Source organism: Tiliqua scincoides, chromosome 4, assembly GCF_035046505.1.
Source record: "Tiliqua scincoides isolate rTilSci1 chromosome 4, rTilSci1.hap2, whole genome shotgun sequence".
Lineage (NCBI taxonomy): Eukaryota > Metazoa > Chordata > Lepidosauria > Squamata > Scincidae > Tiliqua > Tiliqua scincoides.
The window spans coordinates 23,727,618-23,748,927 of record NC_089824.1 but is presented as its reverse complement, the minus strand read 5'-3'; the positions used below and the strand labels follow the sequence as shown (position 1 = coordinate 23,748,927).

Genomic DNA, 21,310 nt, shown 5'->3' with positions numbered 1-21,310 from the left:
GTGTTCTCTTCCCGGCTCTTGGGTGGAAGAAACCCCATGAACACCATACACCTTGAGGGTGGAAAGAATGTCCAGTCTTTCAGTTCTTTTTCAACTGCTGCCTCAGCAGTATCGTTAAAGGAACACAGCAAGCTTGTCCTTCTCTCTCACACACCTTATTCAATAGAGATATGAAAGATTTGCCTCAGTTCTTGGTTTTATTTAATAATAATAATAACAACAACAACAGGTATTTATATACTGCCTTTCCTGGTCTTTATTCAAGACTTTATTCAAGGCGGTTTACATAGGCAGGCTTTATTTAAATCCCTTATTAAATAGAGATTTTTACAATTTGAAAGAAGGTTCTTTCTTTCAAGAACCACTACATTCAGGTGTTTCATTCTGATCTGGCTTCACATTCTGGCCTCCATCCTCCCACGCTCAGAGCAGATGGAATAGTTCGGCTTCAGCTTATTGGCTGCTTCAAGGTCACGCGGTGCTGGTGGCCTCGAACTGGTGACCTTGTGGATCTTATCTTCAGGCAGACGGAGGCTCTACCCTCTAGACCAGACCTCCTGCCCTTTACTTTACTTTACTTTACTTTACTAGTGTGAGTAGTAATTCATTTTTTTCAAGTCCTAGTTAGGTATTGCCATATGGCAAGCATGAACACCTTTAAAAGGAAAAAGAAAAGTTATTTTACCAGACTTTGGGCACAATTATAACCAGGTCTACTCAGAAGCAGTGGCGTAGCTAAGGGGGTGCAGGGGTAGCAGTTGCACCGGGCATCAAGCTTTAGGGGGGCAACAAGCTAAGTTTGACACTAGTGACCAAAATTGTGAAAATCTTGGTATGCATGAATAATACCATCATGTTATATATCATTAGAATGGTAATTTAATGCAGAGTGCAATGAAACAAACCGCACTAGAATATCTGTATTCTATCAAAAGTTATGACCAATTAACCAGAAAATGAAAACACAACTGTCTTGTGGAACAAAAAGTGGATTTGCTTAACTCCAAACTCACCTATGAGTCTGATTGTTCTGAATGCCAATAAGATGTTGTTATAATACAGCATGGAACCAATAACTTTTTATTTCCTTAATTGAATTTGATTTTATCATGCATGGGGGCTACAAAATCTTCTTTGACTCCAGGTAGCAGATAGATGCCTTAGGTATGCCACTGGGGGAGGCAGCAGACCTAGTAGGTGGTGAGCAGCTGGGGGGAGGAGGTGACTTCCTCCCAATTTTCACTTTTTAAAAAGCCCGAGTGTGATGTCACTTCTGGTTGTGACACCACTTCCGGGGCAGCTATTTGAGCTTGGCACCGGGCTACATGATCATTAGCTACGCCACTGCTCAGAAGTAAGTTCTATTTTGTTCAGTGGGGCTTACTCCCAGGAAAATGTGGTTAGGATTGCAGCCTTTATTTTGTTTCTCTGCCTCATTGAATCCTTACTTGGTTAGACAGTATCATAATTGAGTGGGCTATTTATTATTTATGAGTGCCAGTTCTCATGTAATTTTTATCTGGGATCTTGGAACCTTGCATGATAGGAGCAAAAAGTGTTAATGGGGTATCTGCACAGGAGTGGGTGGGCGAATTAGAATCAACAAGCAGGACTGCAACAAAATTTTGCATCTTTCCAGGTGCCCAGGATAATACTCCAGGTTATTCAAGACTGAAGCAGACCATTTTCCTGCTTCCCCATCCCTTCTCTCATTCTGCTATTTTTTGTGTCAACTAACTAAGCAACATTCTGTGGCTCCTGGCGCCACTGAACTCGCTCTTTGAACATCAGATAGTTTTGTTTTTGTTTTAATTTATAATTTTATGTACTTCTGTATTCATAGGGAATCTCTTGAGTGTTGTAGAAACTGCTATTATATTTTTGAGTGGCTCTGTCTGTTAAGACAGAGTCTTGAAGCTTAACCTTGTTCCCCACCACCAGTGCAGATGCAGCCAAATCTTGGTGGTGCACACTTCATTCTGTGGTGGGGAGCAATCAGGAAACCTCCTCAGAGTAAGGGAATTTTTGTTCTCTTACACCCAGTTATCTCCCTGTCACTATGGATTTATGCAGACCTGCACCAGCTCTTTGGCTGTGCAAGTGTGAGTGGACCCAAGAGGGCATGACAAGACCAGGCATATTGATGGCACCATTGCCACTGAGAACCATCCCTGCTACATGTCCTTGTGCTATTTCTCCCCCTCCCTGGCCATAGCTCACCCCCTTGCGTTATTGTGAGTTGCTTGGAGTCCAGCAGGGGACTAGAAAGCCTTTAAATTAATAAAAATGTGTATTGGAGGTTACAAGGCTGGTCAGCTGTACCCTCTGGATCCCATGGGGACTTAGCAATGCCTGACATGACTGATCTCTGATACTGTCTGTGCGATGAATGGAAGCTTAAACTTCCCCCTTTGCATATGAAGGAGGAAGGAAACGGAGGGTGAGGAACTCAAAGTTCATTGCATTTCATGTATAACACTAACACTAATCATATAAAGCTAAGCACTAACAGCCCAGTTCAAACAAATCCCCCTGCAATGTAGCTGCACCATCTGAGAGTGCACTGCATCCTGCTTGGGCGGGATGGGGGGGACGGACTCCTCCAGGTAACAGAACATTTGTTCCATTGCCTAGGGGTAAGCCTCTGCCATCCAAATGGGTGTACAGGTGCAGCCTATTTATCCACGGATTTTTTATCTGCGGATTTGTCTCAACAAAAATGGGGTGGGGGAACCGAAAGTCAAACACACCTTTGCCTCCTTTGCCCTGTGCTGGAGTCTCACTCCATTTTCAGGCAGCCCAAAACACTGCAAAAAGGCTCTGCCTCGCCTAGGCAGGGAAATAGCCCTGGAGCCCTGGAAGAGGTTCCCCTTGCAAAGGAACAGTAACACTCCTGGAGCCCCTGAGCCAGCTCAGAGAATGAAGAGGGGAAGGGCTACAAAAATCTCTGTAGCCAGAACACGTGCAGAAAGGTGAAGCTTTCTCTCTCTCTCACTCACTCTCACTCACACAGCGACAGGTGTGGTAGCAACAGAGGGGATTGCTTTAAAAAACCCAGGGAGTGTTTGCCAAATTCCCCCCCCCCATTGAGATGGTGCAGGCAATCACTGACACAAGCAACCCCCCCCCCCCATGGTGCAGGCTGTGCGGACACAAGCAAGCCTTCCCACCAAGCAAAGCATGAGATATAGCCTACAATCCTCTCCACACTTTCCTGGGAGTAAGCCCCATTGACTACAATGGGGCTTACTTCTGAGTACAAAAGCATAGGGCTGGACTCTTAAAAGCTCAACGGAACAGCTGGCAATGGGGAGGGCTGAGTACGGAGCGGAGGGAATTGATAACAGCTGTCTTAGTTTCCTTCCATTCGGAAGTGTCAGGCTGCAGCTCTATGCAACTCTATGAAATTTAGCACAACGCATTTTTTGTTAATCACGCCGGATCACGGAACGGAACTAACACGGATAAATAGGCTCCACCTATACTTGGAGCTGCATCAGCTATTTTGCTGGTGCAAATCTGAATGGAGCTAGATCATGGTCAGGAAGGGGGATAGGATATTGCTGGCACACTCACTCTCTGCAACCCTTCATTTTCTTGAAGCAAATTCTTCCCTTTTACCACAACCATAGCTAAGAAATATACTTGCACTAATGTTAATCACTTTTAAACCTAACCAATATGTTTAATATAACTTCAAATCAGAGTTTGAAATTAGTCAACAAACCCTGATTACATTGCATGAATATTCTCATTTTGTGTGCTTCATTTTGAATTGAATGTCAAATACTGAAATTAAATATTTCAATTTGAACATTTTCTAGAATTTTGTTTTTTTAAAGTGGTGTTCTAGTTCTTGCAGAAAACTGTGAAGTGATGAGCTGTTCAATTGTATATTATAGGGAAGAACAGACTTTAATGTATAGATATTCAAGGCATGAAAGCTCCATTTCCTACACACTAGTACCTTGAGACTGTATTTTTTAAGAAGTGCCACTTTTCAAACAAATGTACCTAGAAGTTTCTTTGTTATGCTTTATATGAATGCTAAAATTCATAGGCATTTGTACTAAGGATTGGACTGGTACCTGCCAATTTCAACAAAAATATCATGTATGCAGAAGCAGGGAAACTTGTCAACCCTGGACAGATTAGATCAAAGTCAAGGGTATTAAACATTGCAGATAACATTTTCATTAATTCAACTCATTTTCGAGAATAGCATGAGGGAAAAGCTCGCTTCCCCCTTTAAGACACTGATGATTTTGTTTCTTCAGTAGGAATATGGAACAGGGGTCTCGAGGGACCCGATCTACTCCTGCACATTACAATACCATGAACCGAATGGATAGACATCGAATAATGGATGACCACAACTCCCCAGACAGAGAGAGGTAGATATCTAAAGTCACAGAGTAAATGGAAACAAGAATAATCCTTTACAGACAGAACAGAACCATTTCAGTTGCCTATTTAAACTTCATCTTCTTTGGTTTGTTAAAGTGAAACAGAGAAACAGTCCTAACACTGTCCCAGAAATTATTATTATGTATTGCATATCAAGAACACCGTAGTATGCATTTACCTGTCAGAATGGCATGAGGAAGCAAGGAAGTAATGGGTGCTTTATAATAGTATTGGTTCTACAGGCTTTTTCTACTTTGACTATCTTCGTGTGTTGGAATAATAATGGTGACTTCTTTATTGTGCTTCTTGAAGTTTGAAACTGGTTAGAAATAAATATACAAGGACATACCAATTTGATCCTTTTTATTTTTGTATGGAAAACTATATTGTCCATTTGGACTTTGTATAAGATTACATCTGCCACCAGTTGTTCGTGGATAATAGCTGGAGGATTTTTTTTTAAAGTTTTTAGTACAGCACCACCAGTTGCCAATTAGGTAAGTTATTTCTTTTGAACTGAACTTTGGCTTGCCTCTTCAGCAGTAGAAGCTACTTCCATGGAAACTTTAAAAAAAATTTCTGGCTACACACTTGTGTGTTTGACTGCTTTAGGTCACAACCTGTACCACAGAATAATTGGCTCTGTTCTTTGTTCTATAAGCTATGAACGGGAGGTGGTTCTTGACAGAAAATTGATGTGTTTTGGGAGGGTACAATTTTCAGCAAAATAGTCTAAATAATTTTGCTTGGCAGAAGTTCTGGTGAGATGTACCAGCACTTTGAATTTTAATGAAGTGGAAGTGAGACAGAGATTATAGATGTCTAACATTGCTTATTTTGCAGCATTTCCTGAGGCATTTTTGCGTCCATTAAAAAAGGCAGAGCTGTTTCCCACCTCACTGATCTGTGTTAAAAATAGGATTAAAAATAAGAATCTCCCTCAGTTTTGCAACATACATGGATGTCAGTATCTTTTTAACACTCTACATAACGTACCAATATAGTTCTCATACATACAGATAAAATTTACATACATACTTGAATTTCAAAATCTGCTAACCGAATAAGCTCTTTTTTTCAATACTATTTTTTAAAAGGGAATGAATATTTCAGACACTCCTATTACCTTTACTAATTATAAGTGAAGAAAGCAGAGATAGTGCCAAGTCAACATGGTCTATAGGTACTTGATATGTACCTATGCAGGATATCCATCCATCTGAAGCATCTTATGCAGGATTGGGCTGCTGGCTGGAGCATTTTTCGACATTGGAACAGAGTTCCGCTGTTGCAAAGTGGTGTATTTCATCCGCAGCCATTTTTAGAGCATTGCCGCAAGAGGAGGCAGCACTCCTTGTCCATTGATGGACCCTGCTGTGTCTGCCAGAGTAGGTAAGGCAGTGGCAGGGACAGAGATGGGTCGAAACTGGGCAGGCAGGGAGAGGAACAAAGGGTGAGAAGGCTGTGGGAGGGGGTGGAGCTAGAGGCAATGACCTGTGCTGAGTTCTATCCCTTTCATCAACAGCCTCCCTGCCGCCTTTCTCTCCTTGGACTTGCACAAGCTGCAGAGTTGGCACAAGTCTGGGGAAACCCATTGTGAAGTGGGAGGCTTATGGAGAAGTAAAAGGATTTGAACATAAGAACAGCCCCACTGGATCAGGCCATAGGCCCATCTAGTCCAGCTTCCTGTATCTCACAGCGGCCCACCAAATGCCCCAGGGAGCACACCAGATAACAAGAGACCTCATCCTGGTGCCCTCCCTTGCATCTGGCATTCTGACATAGCCCATTTCTAAAATCAGGAGGTTGCACATACAAATCATGGCTTGTACCCTGTAATGGTTTTTTCCTCCAGAAACTTGTCCAATCCCCTTTTAAAGGCGTCTAGGCTAGACGCCATCACCACATCCTGTGGCAAGGAGTTCCACAGACCGACCACACGCTGAATAAAGAAATATTTTCTTTTGTCTGTCCTAACCCGCCCAACACTCAATTTTAGTGGATGTCCCCTGGTTCTGGTATTATGTGAGAGTGTAAAGAGCATCTCCCTATCCACTCTGTCCATCCCCTGCATAATTTTGTATGTCTCAATCATGTCCCCCCTCAGGCGTCTCTTTTCTAGGCTGAAGAGGCCCAAACGCCGTAGCCTTTCCTCATAAGGAAGGTGCCCCAGCCCCGTAATCATCTTAGTCGCTCTCTTTTGCACCTTTTCCATTTCCACTATGTCTTTTTTGAGATGCGGCGACCAGAACTGGACACAATACTCCAGGTGTGGCCTTACCATAGATTTGTACAACGGCATTATAATACTAGCCGTTTTGTTCTCAATACCCTTCCTAATGATCCCAAGCATAGAATTGGCCTTCTTCACTGCCGCCGCACATTGGGTCGACACTTTCATCGACCTGTCCACCACCACCCCAAGATCTCTCTCCTGATCTAACCCTGCTAACTGGTTAAGAGGCACTTTTTCAAGTGGGTGCTCCTCTTTTATTTAGCAGGGGGAGAGTAACTGGCCCACCTCACCCCAGCAGTGTCTTTTCTAGTGGTTGTCTGCTGGTGTTGCATCTTTTTAGATTGTGAGCCCTTTTGGGACAGGGAGCCATTAGATATTTGATTTTCTCTGTAAACCACTTTGTGAACTTTTGTTGAAAAGCGGTATATAAATACTGTTGTTGTTTGTTGTTGATCTGTCACAGACAGCTCAGAACCCATCAGCCTATATCTAAAGTTTTGATTTTTTGCCCCAATGTGCATGACTTTACACTTACTGACATTGAAGCGCATCTGCCATTTTGCTGCCCATTCTGCCAGTCTGGAGAGATCCTTCTGGAGCTCCTCACAATCACTTCTGGTCTTCACCACTCGGAAAAGTTTGGTGTCATCTGCAAACTTAGCCACTTCACTGCTCAACCCTGTCTCCAGGTCATTTATGAAGAGGTTGAAAAGCACCGGTCCCAGGACAGATCCTTGGGGCACACCGCTTTTCACCTCTCTCCATTGTGAAAATTGCCCATTGACACCCACAATTGCCCATTGACACCCATTGAATCTCCTTTTCCCTCCAAAGCTTCCTGATTTCCCCCCCCCCGCCACCGCCGCCACCGCCAATGGATACGCATGCTCCTTTTTGGTGTGGCTGTATCAATGGCAGAGAAGGATAGGATTGGGCTCTTAAACAGTTAGAGCCCAATCCTATCCAGCTTCCCAGCACTGATGCAGCCACAATGCAGCTAATGTTCCCTTACCTTGAGGAGGCCTCTGTGTCTGCCCCATCCCTACAGGATGCAGCACACACCCCATTGGTGTGGCTGCACCAGCTCTGGAAAGTTGGATAGGATTTGGCCCTTAGTGTCATTAACAATTGGTTACTAAACCTCTTTGGGTTGTATCCTTCTTCAACTCCTGGAAGAAGCTCCATTTGTGTAAAGGTAGAGTGATGATTTTTTGATGATCTTTCCTTTTCAACCTGCCTCTGAGGGACCTGTAGGAAGAGATGGGGGAAGAATGGGGAATTGCAGAGGGAAAGGAAGAACAGCAGAAATCACTCTGAATGATCTGTTTATACTGAAATTTGTCAGTCACAAAGCTGATTGTACATAAAGTAGGAATGCTATAACCCTGCGGTTTTTAAACTCTCAGGGAGTTCGAAGACTGCAGTAAGTCCTTGCATGGGAGGGGAGGGAGGCAGCAGGGGCGGGGGGAAAGACAGCAACCAGGAAAGATGATCACCAGGATCATGTCACTAAGGGGGGCTGCAGGGACTGGGATGCAGTCACCAGTCCTTGCAGCAGCCTGTCCGGGGGGTTGGGGGGGTGGGGTATCAGCCATCCAATAGTGAAAGCGCATTCCACTTCCAGTTTTGCAGAGGTGGAGTGTGATTTCTTCACTTTCACTTTTAGAAGGCTGGGGAGCCCTGCAGACACTTCCATTTAAGGGGGCAGAAGCCAGGGCTGTCAGGCTGGGGCATTGCAACACCCCAGTTTGAATAGCTCTGCTATAGCCTGATTCACAGATAGTTAAACAGGACATGTGGATTTAAGCTGAGTCTCTTTGACGTTTTTGTTTGACATGACAGAGAAAGAAAAAAATCACTATTAAAACAATATATAGCAAAATATATACATAACACTAATATTATCTACTTTGATTTTCAAACTCTTTTTACCAATAGTTATCTTTTATCCATAGTTATCTTTTTTTCTCTTACACTTATTATTATATATAATTTGTATTGCAGACAGAGAGCACAATCCTACGTGTGTATACTCAGATGTAACTTCAATTATAGTCAATGGGGCTTATTCCCAGAAAAGTGTGGATAGGATTGCAGCCTGAGTGCCCAATCCTATCTAATTTTCCAGTGCCAGTGCAGCCATGCCAATGGGGCATGCACTGCATTCTGTGGCAGGGAGGCAGTCACAGAGGCCTCCTCAAGGTATGGGAACATTTGTTCCCTTCCCTTGCGGTTGCATTGCAGCTGCACTGGTGCTGGAAAGTTGGATTGGACGTTAGGGCCCAATCCTATCCAATTTTCTAGTGACCGTGCAGCCATGCGTGGGGGAGGTGTTCTGGGAGGGGGGAGGCGTGGTCAAGGGTGTGGGGGCGTTCCCGGAGGCGGGGGAGAGGCGGGTCCGTGTAGCCAAGTTCCACAGGATCCAGGGCACTCAGTCAGGGCTGCTTGCTGTACACAAGTGCCTTCACTTTAGCAGCGACCAAACAGTCGCCGCTAAAGTGAGTAGTCCCATTGCAGGACTGCTTCCCTTACTCGGGGAAAGGGGATGAATGTCCCCTTCTCCTGAGGAGCCTCCCGCAGGAGCCCTTTGTGGAGCCGCCGGGTTCCGCAGCTCAGGATTGGGCTGTCAGTCTGCAAAATGTTTTACAAAGCATTGTTCCAGATTGACCTCATTTTAGTGGGAAGTTACTTATTGTTTAGCAGTGATCCCTCCCCCCTTGTTTTACTTCCTCTTATAAGGAAACAAATAGCAGTTTTATTCAGAATTTCAAGAAGAAATGTTGCAGAATTAATGGGTTCTGCTGTTCTTCTAGATGGAAAAAACTGACCTAGAGCAGTGAATTACTCTTTAGAGCCATCAGTTACAGGTAGCCTGACATTAGGTAAGATGGTACATTTCAATGGATTAACCTGTGTTGCTGGAAAAGTATGCAGGTTAAAAGTGCTGCTTGCACTTTTGTAACAGATATACTCACAATGCTATGATGAATGATAAATGTATCAATAGGAACTGTTTTACTTTTTCTTTAAGGACATGGGCAGAAAGGATAAAACTATACTTTTCACTCTGTCTCCTAGTAAAAGTGAAATTAGATTTAAAAAATAATAACACAGGTCTACAAAATTGAGGGTCAGAAAAGTTTTTCCCAACCTTTATGGTGGTTTGATATGAATTTGGAGTGCCGATTCTAAAAATGGCATCTGTTTTGCCCTATTACATCTAGTTTTGGAGATATAGTATAGCCTCATTGGTGAATGGTTCAAGCAGCTTCCTCATGAGGAAGCCATGGTGTAGGTTTCCTCATGAGGAAGCTGCTTGAACCATTCACTAAAGAAGCTATGCCGTGTCTCCAAAACCAGATGTGATAGGGCAAAACGAATGCCATTTTTGGAATTGGCACCTCAGATATACCCAGGAATTGGTATAACATTTAAGGAAGCAAAAGGTGTGTTGGCCTGTGTAATCTGAAAGAGGCATAAAGTTGTCCCAGAAATTTGGCATTTTATTGAAATGCATGTTACTGGAGTTTTCCTATATGACACCAGAGTATCTTTTTTTGCAGGTAATTACTCTCAGATAGGGCCGACTCTTCTGTGAGGTCAACTTAGGCTGTAGATTGTTTGGGGGAAATCACTTTCCCCCTACTTGCCTCCACTGCTCCTCCTTCTCCTTCCACTCGCTGGACTGGAAAAGGAAGAGGGGAACAGAGAGGAAGACTAAATGTGAAGAAGAGGAGAATGCTGTGCTAGAGCATTGGAGAATGTAAGTAGTGAAGAGTGGCACATCATCAGATAAGGGGGGGCAGCATTTGGTATGCCACCTCAGGCATCAGGAGGTATTAGGCTGGCTCTGCTCTCAGGAGCATCATGAATTCAAAATAACTTTATTGGTCTGAAAGTATAAAGATAGCTTAAAAATGATTTATCCTGCCAAAAGTTCTCAACCTGGAAAACCACCCTAGACACTCACCTATAAGCCAGTCCCACAGATAAGTAGAGGGCTGATTTTGAGCCAAAACAAATATCATGGAAATTTCTATGCATTGTTTGGAAAAAAAAAACACACCGATATTATTGACTTTTATATTAAACAGTAACATTCACAAAGTATGTTGCTTAGAATAAGTGGGTAAACCAATGTTTGCTAGCACTGCAGATACCCGTCTATAAGTCGACCGCACAGATAAGTCGAGGGCAGGTTTTGAGCGAACAATCACGGAGTTTTCTGTGACCCTCGGATTAGTTGGGGGTTAAACTTAGAGGGGTGTCTGACTATAGTTTTGTCTGGTTTTACCCCAGGCCAGATCCTGAAAAATAACCTACCACTAATTGTTACCTAAGAATTGTACAGTCTCTATTAAAAACAGTAAAAGATCATAAGATACATTTTTATTCTTTTTAAATTCTGGTCTTCACCACCTTTTTGTAAGCACTATCGCAGTAAGTGCACTGTACACAACATACTAGTAAAACAGTGGTTCCCAACCTAGGATTCATGTACCCCCAGGGTCACTCAACAGAACCTTTTAGGGGTACTTGAAAAAGAATGGCATAATGCAGGTCATGCTCCAGAATGGCTTGCAGGGCCAGCAAGGCAGAAAGGAAGGTAGCTAGTTGACTGTGAAAGGCTCACCAAAAGCTAGTTTTTGGTCATCAATTCATGTATGCACCAGTGGTTGAAAACCAGCACAGTAAAAAAGCTGAAACATGATATGGAAAGTGATCAATCACCCAGAATTTCTCAGCACACTTCTGGTGCAAAACAGTGCAAAGGCAGAGTCTTCTTTTCTTCAAACAGATAAAAAGAGAAAACACTGTGATAAATACTTGAAGTCTGAGCTTTCATATAGAGGAGATGACGGCTTGTATTATTAATTACAACATTTTGCTAATAGGAAGGGTACAATTTATGGAAATGGGCTGCCAAGGGATATGCAAGTGAAAAAGGTTCGGAACCACTGCAGGAGAACCATGAATCAAATCCACCTTTAAGCCCAAAGCTCTACATATAACATACAACTTATAACACATAACTGAGTGTGCAATTCATTTCACAGCAGAGAGATGAGCTACATATAGTTGAAACCCTCTTTACTCAGAAGTAGACCCACTGCTTTCCATAGGTGTTATTCTTAAGTAATGGTGAATTGAATTGTAGTCTGGGACTTTGCTTCAAATGGAAAGGAGGATCCCATCCTGGTGTTTCAAAAAACAGACCTCTGCCAAATGCAAAGCCTTTGCAAAAGGGAACCAGGCTGCAGCAACATTTGCAAAATTCTCTGGAGGAGAATAAAAGGTTAACTTTGGCTGGGATTTCCCAGGAAAGTTACTATCGAAACTAATGAGGTGCCGGCCTGAGCTGAGCAGAGAAACTTTTCAGAGTTGAAAGGCTCTGCCCTTTGATTGACCCGGAGATAAGGCAAAGTGATAATTTGAGCTTGATTACTTGACAAAAATTTTACATACTGTAGGCGAGTATCGATGGTATAGGCGTACTATAGTATATCTACGGTATAGGAGGTATAGGCGTACTACGGCGTATCTATGGTATGGGCGGTATAGGCGTACTATAGGCGAGTATCTATGGTAATATATCTCTTCTCTATATTCTAAAATGTATCCATAGATATTCCCACTGTAATGACTAATGTATTTTTCCAAACCTGTAACCATTTAACAGAGCTTTAGCTGAAAGGCAAATGAGATAAGATAGAAGCAAGCCTATTTGCTTAAATATGGGGTTGCCTCAGTAATATAGAGAGTGGGGATCATCTAATATTTTGAGAAAAGAGCAGCAGGAGGACTTTCCCAAAATTCTGCAACTTACCTTACAGTCTGCCTACTGAAATGTTTTTTCTCAACTGTACTCTGATACTGGAAGTGAGTTCAACTGACAGAAAGGGGTTTGGGGATTCCAGGTCCCCCGCTGGCAGTGAGGGGGCTTAATGCTGAAATTGGTGGCCATGGTAGCAGACAGGGAGGCAGGAGGGACTTGGAGCAAGAAGCACGGGGGCAAAAGGAAAAACTGAGACTGAGGCTTAAACAGCCCAACTGGCACCAGGGGATGGGCATGAACATTGATCCACTCTGTATGACCCACCTTACAAAAGTCTTCAGGAGGATTGATGATGATGCTCAATGATGGTGGCTGAGCAGAAGCAAATACCTGTGAGTGAAAGACAGAGGAGAATGCTGGGTGCCTGAACTCCCCCTCCCCCTGTCCTAGTCTGAGGCCTGTACTACCTAGGGTGGACTCCCCTAAGGGCCCCAATGGGTCCCATACCAGCAGCCCAGAGCAGTTGTGATCACCAGTGGTGCCCCTTCGACAGCCCCTTTTTGCAGGTGACCCTGTTGCAGTCCATGCTGGACAGGGGACAAATTTATGAGATGGCAAACGAAACACATTGCAACAGAGTCAGATTTAAACTAGTGAGTTTGTTGTCATTACAGCTTGTTTGGTTTTGAAATATTAAGACCTAGGTTACCAAGATATAGGGAAAAAAAATTGACCATTCTTCATGAAGTAAAAGTTCTTCTGGAAAGGTTCTGAGCTGTATTGTGTGATATTCCGTAGCTGTTTGGGGAACTTTGATTGAGAAGCAGGATGAACTAGCATATTTAGCACTTTAACTACAACTAGAGTGCAGGAGTTCATTAGTGCACTGGCTCTGGAGATACTGCAGAAACCCTCAGGCTATCCCACTCTGCTGTCATATATCCTTCTTGCAGCAGTACTGGGTCTGAGGTTGAGTTCTTCTGGCAGTGGCTTGAGGGGACCAGTTGTGCCCACATATTAACACTGAGATACCAGCATCTGGTTCTGTAAGTTGCTGTCCTTGTGCAGTGGATCATTGCGGATGTTAATATTTTTTAAGTGGAAGTGAAATTGATCCCATGAGGTTAATTATAAAGGATTATTTACTTGCATGACTTTATAGTTATCTTTTGATTAATTTGCTAGAAAACAGAATAAAATAAAATAAAATAAAATAAGCTCAATTATGTTCAGAAGCTTTCAGATTTGATTGCATTCTTCCAGAGAAGACTACATTTTTTTATTTCTTTATTAAATTTTTAATATTACAGGTTGATTACCCCTTATCTGGAATGCTTGGAACCAGAAGCAGTCCGGATTTTGAATTTTTCCAGATTCCCATACTGAAGGGAAGACAAATGGAGACGAGTTTTCTTCAAATGGAAGAATGTCCCCTGTCTCACTACTTGATTTCCCATTAGCTTTGTGAAGAGCCTCAGCCACCAGGTTATCCTCTTGCTTCTAGTCTCCTTAAAGCAGCTAGTAATGTCGCGGGGGGGGGGGCAATCCCTCCCGAAAAGAATTCCTCCCCAAACTTCAATTCTGGATTAGCCCACAATGTTAATTTGACATGTCAATAAGCATCAAATTTATATTTTCATGCCATCATATGCCACACATATCTGATTGTAGATAATGTTAATGAAATATCCTTAGTTTTAGCATATGTAGTTCCTGATGTTGAGTTCCTGTCCTAAAACTTTTGATTGTGTAGATCACAATAAGCTATGGGTAGCTCTTCATGACATTTGTGTCCTATCCCACCTGATCAGATTTACCAGATCATTGTATACTGACCAGGAAAAAAACATTGAGAACACTCTGTGGCAGCAATTTTCAACATTTTTCATCTCATGGTGGACTGACAAGGCACTAAAATTGACGAGGTATACCATGCTGCTGGTGGGGGGTTCACATTCCTCAGTGGCTCAAACTCCCACAGTGCACTTGCAGACCATCGATGACACACTAGTGTGCCGCAGCACAGTGGTTGAAAATTGCTGTTCTTTGGCAACACAGATTAGTTCAGGATCAGCAAGATTTTATCCCATGTATTTTATCCCATTTCTGTTCAATCTTTATGCTGAAGTGATCATGCAGAAATTAAATCTGGAGCTAACTGATAATTAGAGTGAAAATTGGTGAAAGAACCGTAGACAATTCGAGGTACACAGATGATACAACAACATTTTTGGCTGAAAATAAGAAAGACCTGGAAAAAATTATCTGGAAAATGAAGAAGAAAAGTGAAAAATGGGATTGAACCTTAACATCAGGAAAACAAAGATACTGCAGATACTCGCCTATAAGTCGATCTCACCGATAAGATGAGGGCAGGTTTTGAGCCCAAAATCATGGAATTTGCTATGACCCTCGGATAAGTCGGGGGTAATTTTGTCAGATTTTACCCAAGGCCAGATCCTGAAAAATAACCTCCCAGTAATTGTTACCTAAGAACTATCACTAATTTATTAAAAACACAGTGTATATACATAATATGTATACATCTATACATACATGTATACATACATAGTATTTATACATACATACATTATTTTTAATACTGTTTTTGCTATACTGCAAAAACAGTATTAAATATAGTCCCTAATTTATTAAGAACTATGATCTATCTCATAGATCATAAGATACATTTTTATTCACTATTTTTTTTACTTGTTCTCTCAACAGCCATTTGTAAACACTATCAGAGTAAGGCCACAATCCCATCCACACTTTCCTGGGAGTAAGCCTCATTGACTTTAATGGGACTTACATCTGAGTAGACAAGCCTAGGATTGGGCTCTAAGTACACTGGAAACAGCATACCAGTAGAACCATTAATGAAATCCTCCTTTAAAGTGCCTGGTGCCTTAAGCCAAAGGCTCTACGTAGAACACACAACTGGGAGTGTGCAATTCAGTTCACAGTAGAGAGACAAGCAACAAGGAGTGACTGAGCAAGTGCAGCCGCACATAGTTGCACCTGATTTACTTGGAAGTAGACCCTCTGTGGAGGAAGGGCAGTGGTGCCTCCTGGCCTCATGTGGAGGTCCTGGCATGGGGATACTGCAGAAGCAAGCATGCTCCCCTAAAAGCTTACTACATAAGCAGCTGTTGCAAGTGCTTCCTAACTCCTGCCAGCATGCAGCTAAGATCTCTGGCTAAAATACCTGTTGCTGTAGAATAATTCTACTTTAAATTCTACTCTCTGCTTTTCCTGTGTTTTGCATCTTTACAAGGTCTCCAGGACTCTTCCAGTGAAAAGGACACACACACACACAGGGAGATTGCTTCTCTCTTTCTCACAGATGCCCCCCCCCCATACACAAATGTAGGGACTTTTCCCCTCCAGTCCAACTTCATTGGTGAGGATAGGGGGAAATGAGGTTAGCAAGAAGGTTTGCAAAAAGTTTTGCAAAGGAGAGACTGAAGTGTGACTGTATACAGTAAGGGGAGAGGTGGAGAGGAAAGCAAGAGGAGGGAATAGACTAGGAGCCCAATCCTGGGCATGCCTACTCAGAAGCAAGTCCCTTAATAGTTAGTGGGGCTTACTCCCATGAAAGTGAGGCTAGGATTGTAGCCTTAACTGTTTTAAGTGCTCTCTCTCTCTCACACACACACTCACACACACAAACTTTTCCTTCTATAAAAGTTAACTCTTCTTCTCCCCCCAGTACAACTTCATCAATGGTGAATGATTATGAGGAGAGGGGCTAGCAAGCCTCAGCTTTGCAACAGAGAATTTAAAGTTTGGATTCAATAAGGGGGAGGGGGCAAAAACAAGAAGGAAAGAGGAGATGGACTTAACCCTTTCAATGGCTTGAGAAACAAAGATACAGCCTTCTGCAGGCTGCCTCTCTCTCTCTCTCTCTCTCTCTCTCTCTCTCTCTCTTTTTAAAAAGATCACTCTCCCCCCTTCCCCACCCTGTCCAACTTCATCTGTGGGGAGATGGGAAGGGGGTTAGCAAGTTGGACTTTCCAATGGAGTGCTTGAAGTTTAAATACAGTAGCAAGGGGGGAAGGGGGAACAAGAAGGAAAGAGGAGATGGACTCAGCTGTTTCAAATGACTGCTTCTCCCTCGCTCAGACGCCCCCTCCCACACACAGCTCATTGTCTCCTGCTCTGTCTTGGGTGCCGCTCCAGAGATGCCTCCGTGGGCGCTGGTGCTGATCGAGGGTGGCTGCTGATGGCTGCAGTGGCAATTGCCCTGCCCTGCGATTGGAGCTTCTGCAGCTGGGCAACAGCCTGAAGCAGCACGTGGAGCACACCCGCACCACACCCGCAGGCAGCTGCAAACACTCAGCAGCAACCCCAGCCTGCACAGCCTCCTCTCAGCAGAAGATCACTTGCTCCCTCGCTCACTCCCTCCCTCCCACAATACTGATTGGCTGGCTCACTCGCCTCCCCCCAACCCTCGCTGCTTGCCTGCCCCGGAGATAAGGCAGGGCAATGATTCAGGCTGCTTTTCTGGGAAGAAATTTTTCGCCTTATAGGCGAGTATCTACGGTAATTACAACAGCAGTAGATGGACAAGTGATGTCTAAAATCAACAATGAGGAAGTTGAATCAGTCCAGGATTTTATCTTTCTTGAATCAAATGGCAGTTCATAATGTTCATAATGGCAGTTCTTCACCCAAAATGAAGCGAAGGATAATTTTAGGCCACACTGCAATGATCAACATGAATAAGATCTGGAAAAGCGAAGGTATCACCCTAAATATAAAAGATAGATTTGTTACAGCAATAAGAACAGTAAGAATGGCTGACTGAAGAAGAATCGACGCTTTTGAATTGTGGTGTTGGAGAAAATTGTTACATATACTATGGACAGCCAGGGTAACCAATAGATAAGTTTTGGACCATATGAAATCAGATAATCATTTGAAGCCAAAATTGCAAGACTTCGCCTGATTTACTTTGACCATGTCAGATGTGCAAATTCACTAAAGAAGCCAATGAGGTTAGGAACGGTCAGTGGAACAAGAAGGGGCAGACAAAGAACATGCTGGTTTGATACTATCAAAATAGATACAAAGATAAACATCCAATAGCTGAAAGAAGCTGCGCTTGATAGCGTGGCATGGAGAGCTCCCACCTATAAAGTCCCTTAGAGCTGGACACAACTGAACGGATAACATACACACAGACCCCAATACCATCCATTTCAGGAAAGGGGCCACTGCAGAAGTTTCAAAAACAGCCCATGATGGAATTCCCAATTGTAAATAATTATCCTAGTAATTACTCTGTTTTTTAGCTGGCTGACAGTGAAGATTTATAACAAGTGCCCTGAACGCGAACCTAACTTTGCTTGAAAAAGTGACAGTGTCACCTGTCAAACCAGGTAACTGAACCAGGAAGACAGTATGTTGAGGATGGCTCACATTTATTATGTCTTGCCTAACCTGAGATGTTTCTCTGTCTACCTGGGGAGCTTCCTAAGCAGAATTAGGGAGCAGGCAGCAAACCCTGGCTCCCTTTGAAAAGCTTAATTCAACCCTGACTCCCTTTGAAAGCTGAAATTGTAGGGAATTAGTTGTGTGTATATATGGGGGGCTTGTCACTTGAGGAAGCTGCTACTTTTCCCCCTGTTCTCACCTGGATTTTTATTGACAATTTAGCCTTCTTGAGTATATAGGGAGAGGCCCTGTCTTCTCTGAACATGCTTTGCTAGTTATGTCTACCTGACCTCAGGGATTGAACTTTCTCTAAAATGAATATCTTCCTGCCTATGAGAACAGAGATTCACCAGATAAGAATGTCTTTTTCCATTGCTCATTTAAACTAAATGTAATTTTTTCCCCCTTGGTTGCCATTTGCCAATCAATGGCAAATTGTTGGCATATCCTGATTTTTTCAAAACCATGCAATGATTGTGTGTATCTAACAGGAAAACATTGTTCAGAGATGTATAATATAGTTTTGTAGTAACTCATAAGAAATGCTTTAACTATTGGAAAACATTACATTGCTATCTAGGAAATATTAATTTTACGATTCTAAAACATGCTTTATTTGAAGCATGAAATTACTTTCAATGAAATTAGTACGTTTTAATAGCTTTTCATTGAGAAGAAATGCTTGTACAGATGATCTTCCAGTGAGATAATATAAGCATTGCTCTGAAGATCTTCATATTCCTTTGCAGTATTTATGCCTCATGCCTGATATTTACTTTTTTATTGAGCCTCCGCAAATTTTATGAATGCTAACTAATAGGATACTTTTTCTGCAGTACTTTAATTCATCTTAATCTAAATAGCAAATAGTGCCCAAAGCCCTTATTCTCTAACAAAAGAATAAGAGAAAGGGCAAGATCTAATTCAAGAACGTTCTTTTTAAAACAACAAAATGCAACAACAAAAGAAGTGATAATTGCTAACAAAGAAAGCATGTAATCTCAAGTCACAAGACAATTATTATATTAATTTGAACTTATTTTTCAGTTACTGAAGAACTGGTCAATTCATGCTGCTTATTTTGCCCACAGAATACATTGTTTGTAGGATTTCATGGAGAAGGCGTGTGGCCAGTTCTACAGCAAAGGCAGAAACCATCACTGTGATTCAGGAAATACTTACTGGCTGCCATAGGCTATATCTTTGTATAACCTGATTCACCACACAACAGTCAAGCAAAGCCATTATACAGCATACAAGAGTCTTTTGGCCAAACTAGACATGATGTTAGTCACAACATTGGCCTTGGTGTGCTTGCTTTTTTCTATACAAATAACATATGTGGGGGGTCAATCTGGATCAGGACCATGATAGAGGTCCTGGGGGCTTTAAACCTGCTGCCTTCAATAGCCCTAATCTGGACTGGAACCTCCTATGCATTTGCCCTAATGGGGGGAGGCTCCCATTAGAGTCAATGGAAGCTTTTTTTCCCAGGGCATATAATACACACATGGGGACCAGGTCTGATTTGGGATTGTAGCAGGAGATAAGATTAAAGGCCCTTCACCCTCCACTGTGGATCAAGTTCTTGCCCACATGTTTGTCCAGGCAATAAGCAAGCGTACAAGCATGATGTGGGCAATAGCTTGGTCCTCTGTGTTCTTGGAAATAGAACAAAGGACCAGACTATTGGAAATAGCACAAAAAGGTTGAAACTGGAAGTCCAGTTCTTAAATACAGGTTCAACCTTATTATACACAGATTTTTAATACACGGATTTGACTCAACACGAATGGCCACTGCAAATAAGAAGGAATGTGCTGATCCCTGAAGAAGGGGGAAAAATGCTTTAAAACCACAGTTTAAAACAACTGCTTTTCTTACTGTTATAGAGAGACAATCATGCAAGTGATCATTCCATTCTGCAGCTGAGCCAGGCAAAGGCAGGAGGTCCTTTGCATTTCTAATTGCTGACAGCCTCTCTCCAACAGTAAGAAAAGCTGTTTTTAAACCACAGTTGTAAAGGGACACATTTTTAATTTTTTAAAACTGCTTTTATTTAACACATTTTATGATATCAGGAGGGAGTCCCAAAATCAAACCCCTACGGATGTGAAGACACGACCTTATTCCGTTAGGAGCAACAGATGGGCAGTAAACCTGGAAGTGGTTCTTTAAATCTATTTTTCCACTGTTTTTTTTAATCCACAGATATTTTTAATCCAGGAGGGGTTCTGGAACGGAACCCCAGTGGATAACGAGGGATGACTTGTACTGACCTAGATTATAGCAAGTCAATGAATCCAACCTCTCTTTCTCAGTGTAAGAACTGGAGCTGTAAATATTAATTCTAGTTACAGGTGGGCCCCTATATCCACAGGGGTTCCATTCCACCCTCCCCCTCTGTGGATAAGGAAACTGCAGATACAGGGCAACGCTATATAAATAGCATCCTCCAGCGCATCCATTACCTTTGTTTTATTATAGTTGATCTTGCAGCACGGATCCTTCTTGCTTAACATTCTTGTTTAACTGAAGAACCAAACATGCAGGCACCGTGCCTGCATGTTACTAAAAGGGAGCAGAATAGTTCCCTTTTCCCATTAGTCACTCTCTAATCTAAGCTCTAGTGGTTATCACACATTTAGCACTGGGACCCACTTTTTAGAATGAGAATCTGTCAGGACCCACCAAAAGTGATGTCATGACTGGAAGTGACATCATCAAGCAGGAAAGTTTTTAACAATCCTAGGTTGCAATCCTACTCACACTTACCCAGGAGTAAGTCCCATTGACTATCATTGTTAAAAGCATATACATAGTACCCTGTTCAAATTACAAATCTGTCACATTTCCCCAAATGCAGCCACATAACATGGCAGCATCAAGTCTAATACATTAAAAATAAAATATTGAAATGAATGGGGACTCACCTGAAATTGGCTTGTGACCCACCTAGTGGGTCCCGACCCACAGTTTGAGAAACACTGCTCTAGTGTGCAGGGTGGTTGCAGGGTAAATAAAACCGTGGATACCAGATCCACGTATATGGGGGGAGGCCGCCTATACTGACTTTATTTGTATTTATTTGTTTACAATATGTATCGGTTGCCTTGCACCAACGTTCTTTAAGTCCATTAGAAAAGAAAAAAATAGTGAAAGAATAGAGTTCACAGTAAAACAGCAGAAGACATTTACAACCCAATTCTAAATTTCCCTGAACTGATGCAGCGATGCTGGCATAGGCTACGCTGCATCTCACAGGGGGATTTTGGCTGCAGGAGGTCACCTCTAGGTAATCAGACATTTTTCTCTCCTGGGTTTAGCACCAGCTGCCACAATGGGTCACATTGGACCTGCAGTGATATCACTGGTGGAAGTCTGAATTTATCCATGCTGGCAGATGAGGCCCAGTAAGGAAGATAGGATACAGCATGCACCAATGCCGCTGA

At 42.6% G+C, this 21,310-nt stretch overlaps 1 protein-coding gene across 28 annotated transcripts in view; it reads left to right on the top strand.

Annotated features, from left to right (window-relative positions):
- Positions 1–21,310, top strand: part of RIMS2 (regulating synaptic membrane exocytosis 2) — a 513,992-nt gene that overhangs the window by 302,527 nt on the left and 190,155 nt on the right. For 22 of the 28 annotated variants that reach the window (XM_066624825.1, XM_066624834.1, XM_066624831.1 and 19 more), the window contains one exon: positions 4,278–4,394. The exons of 1 other annotated variant lie outside the window; for it this stretch is intronic. In XM_066624825.1, the coding sequence (XP_066480922.1) occupies positions 4,278–4,394 (117 nt within the window). The remainder of the gene's footprint in view (positions 1–4,277; positions 4,395–21,310) is intronic. 5 more of the 28 variants (XM_066624817.1, XM_066624816.1, XM_066624819.1 and 2 more) reach the window with 1 other exon arrangement.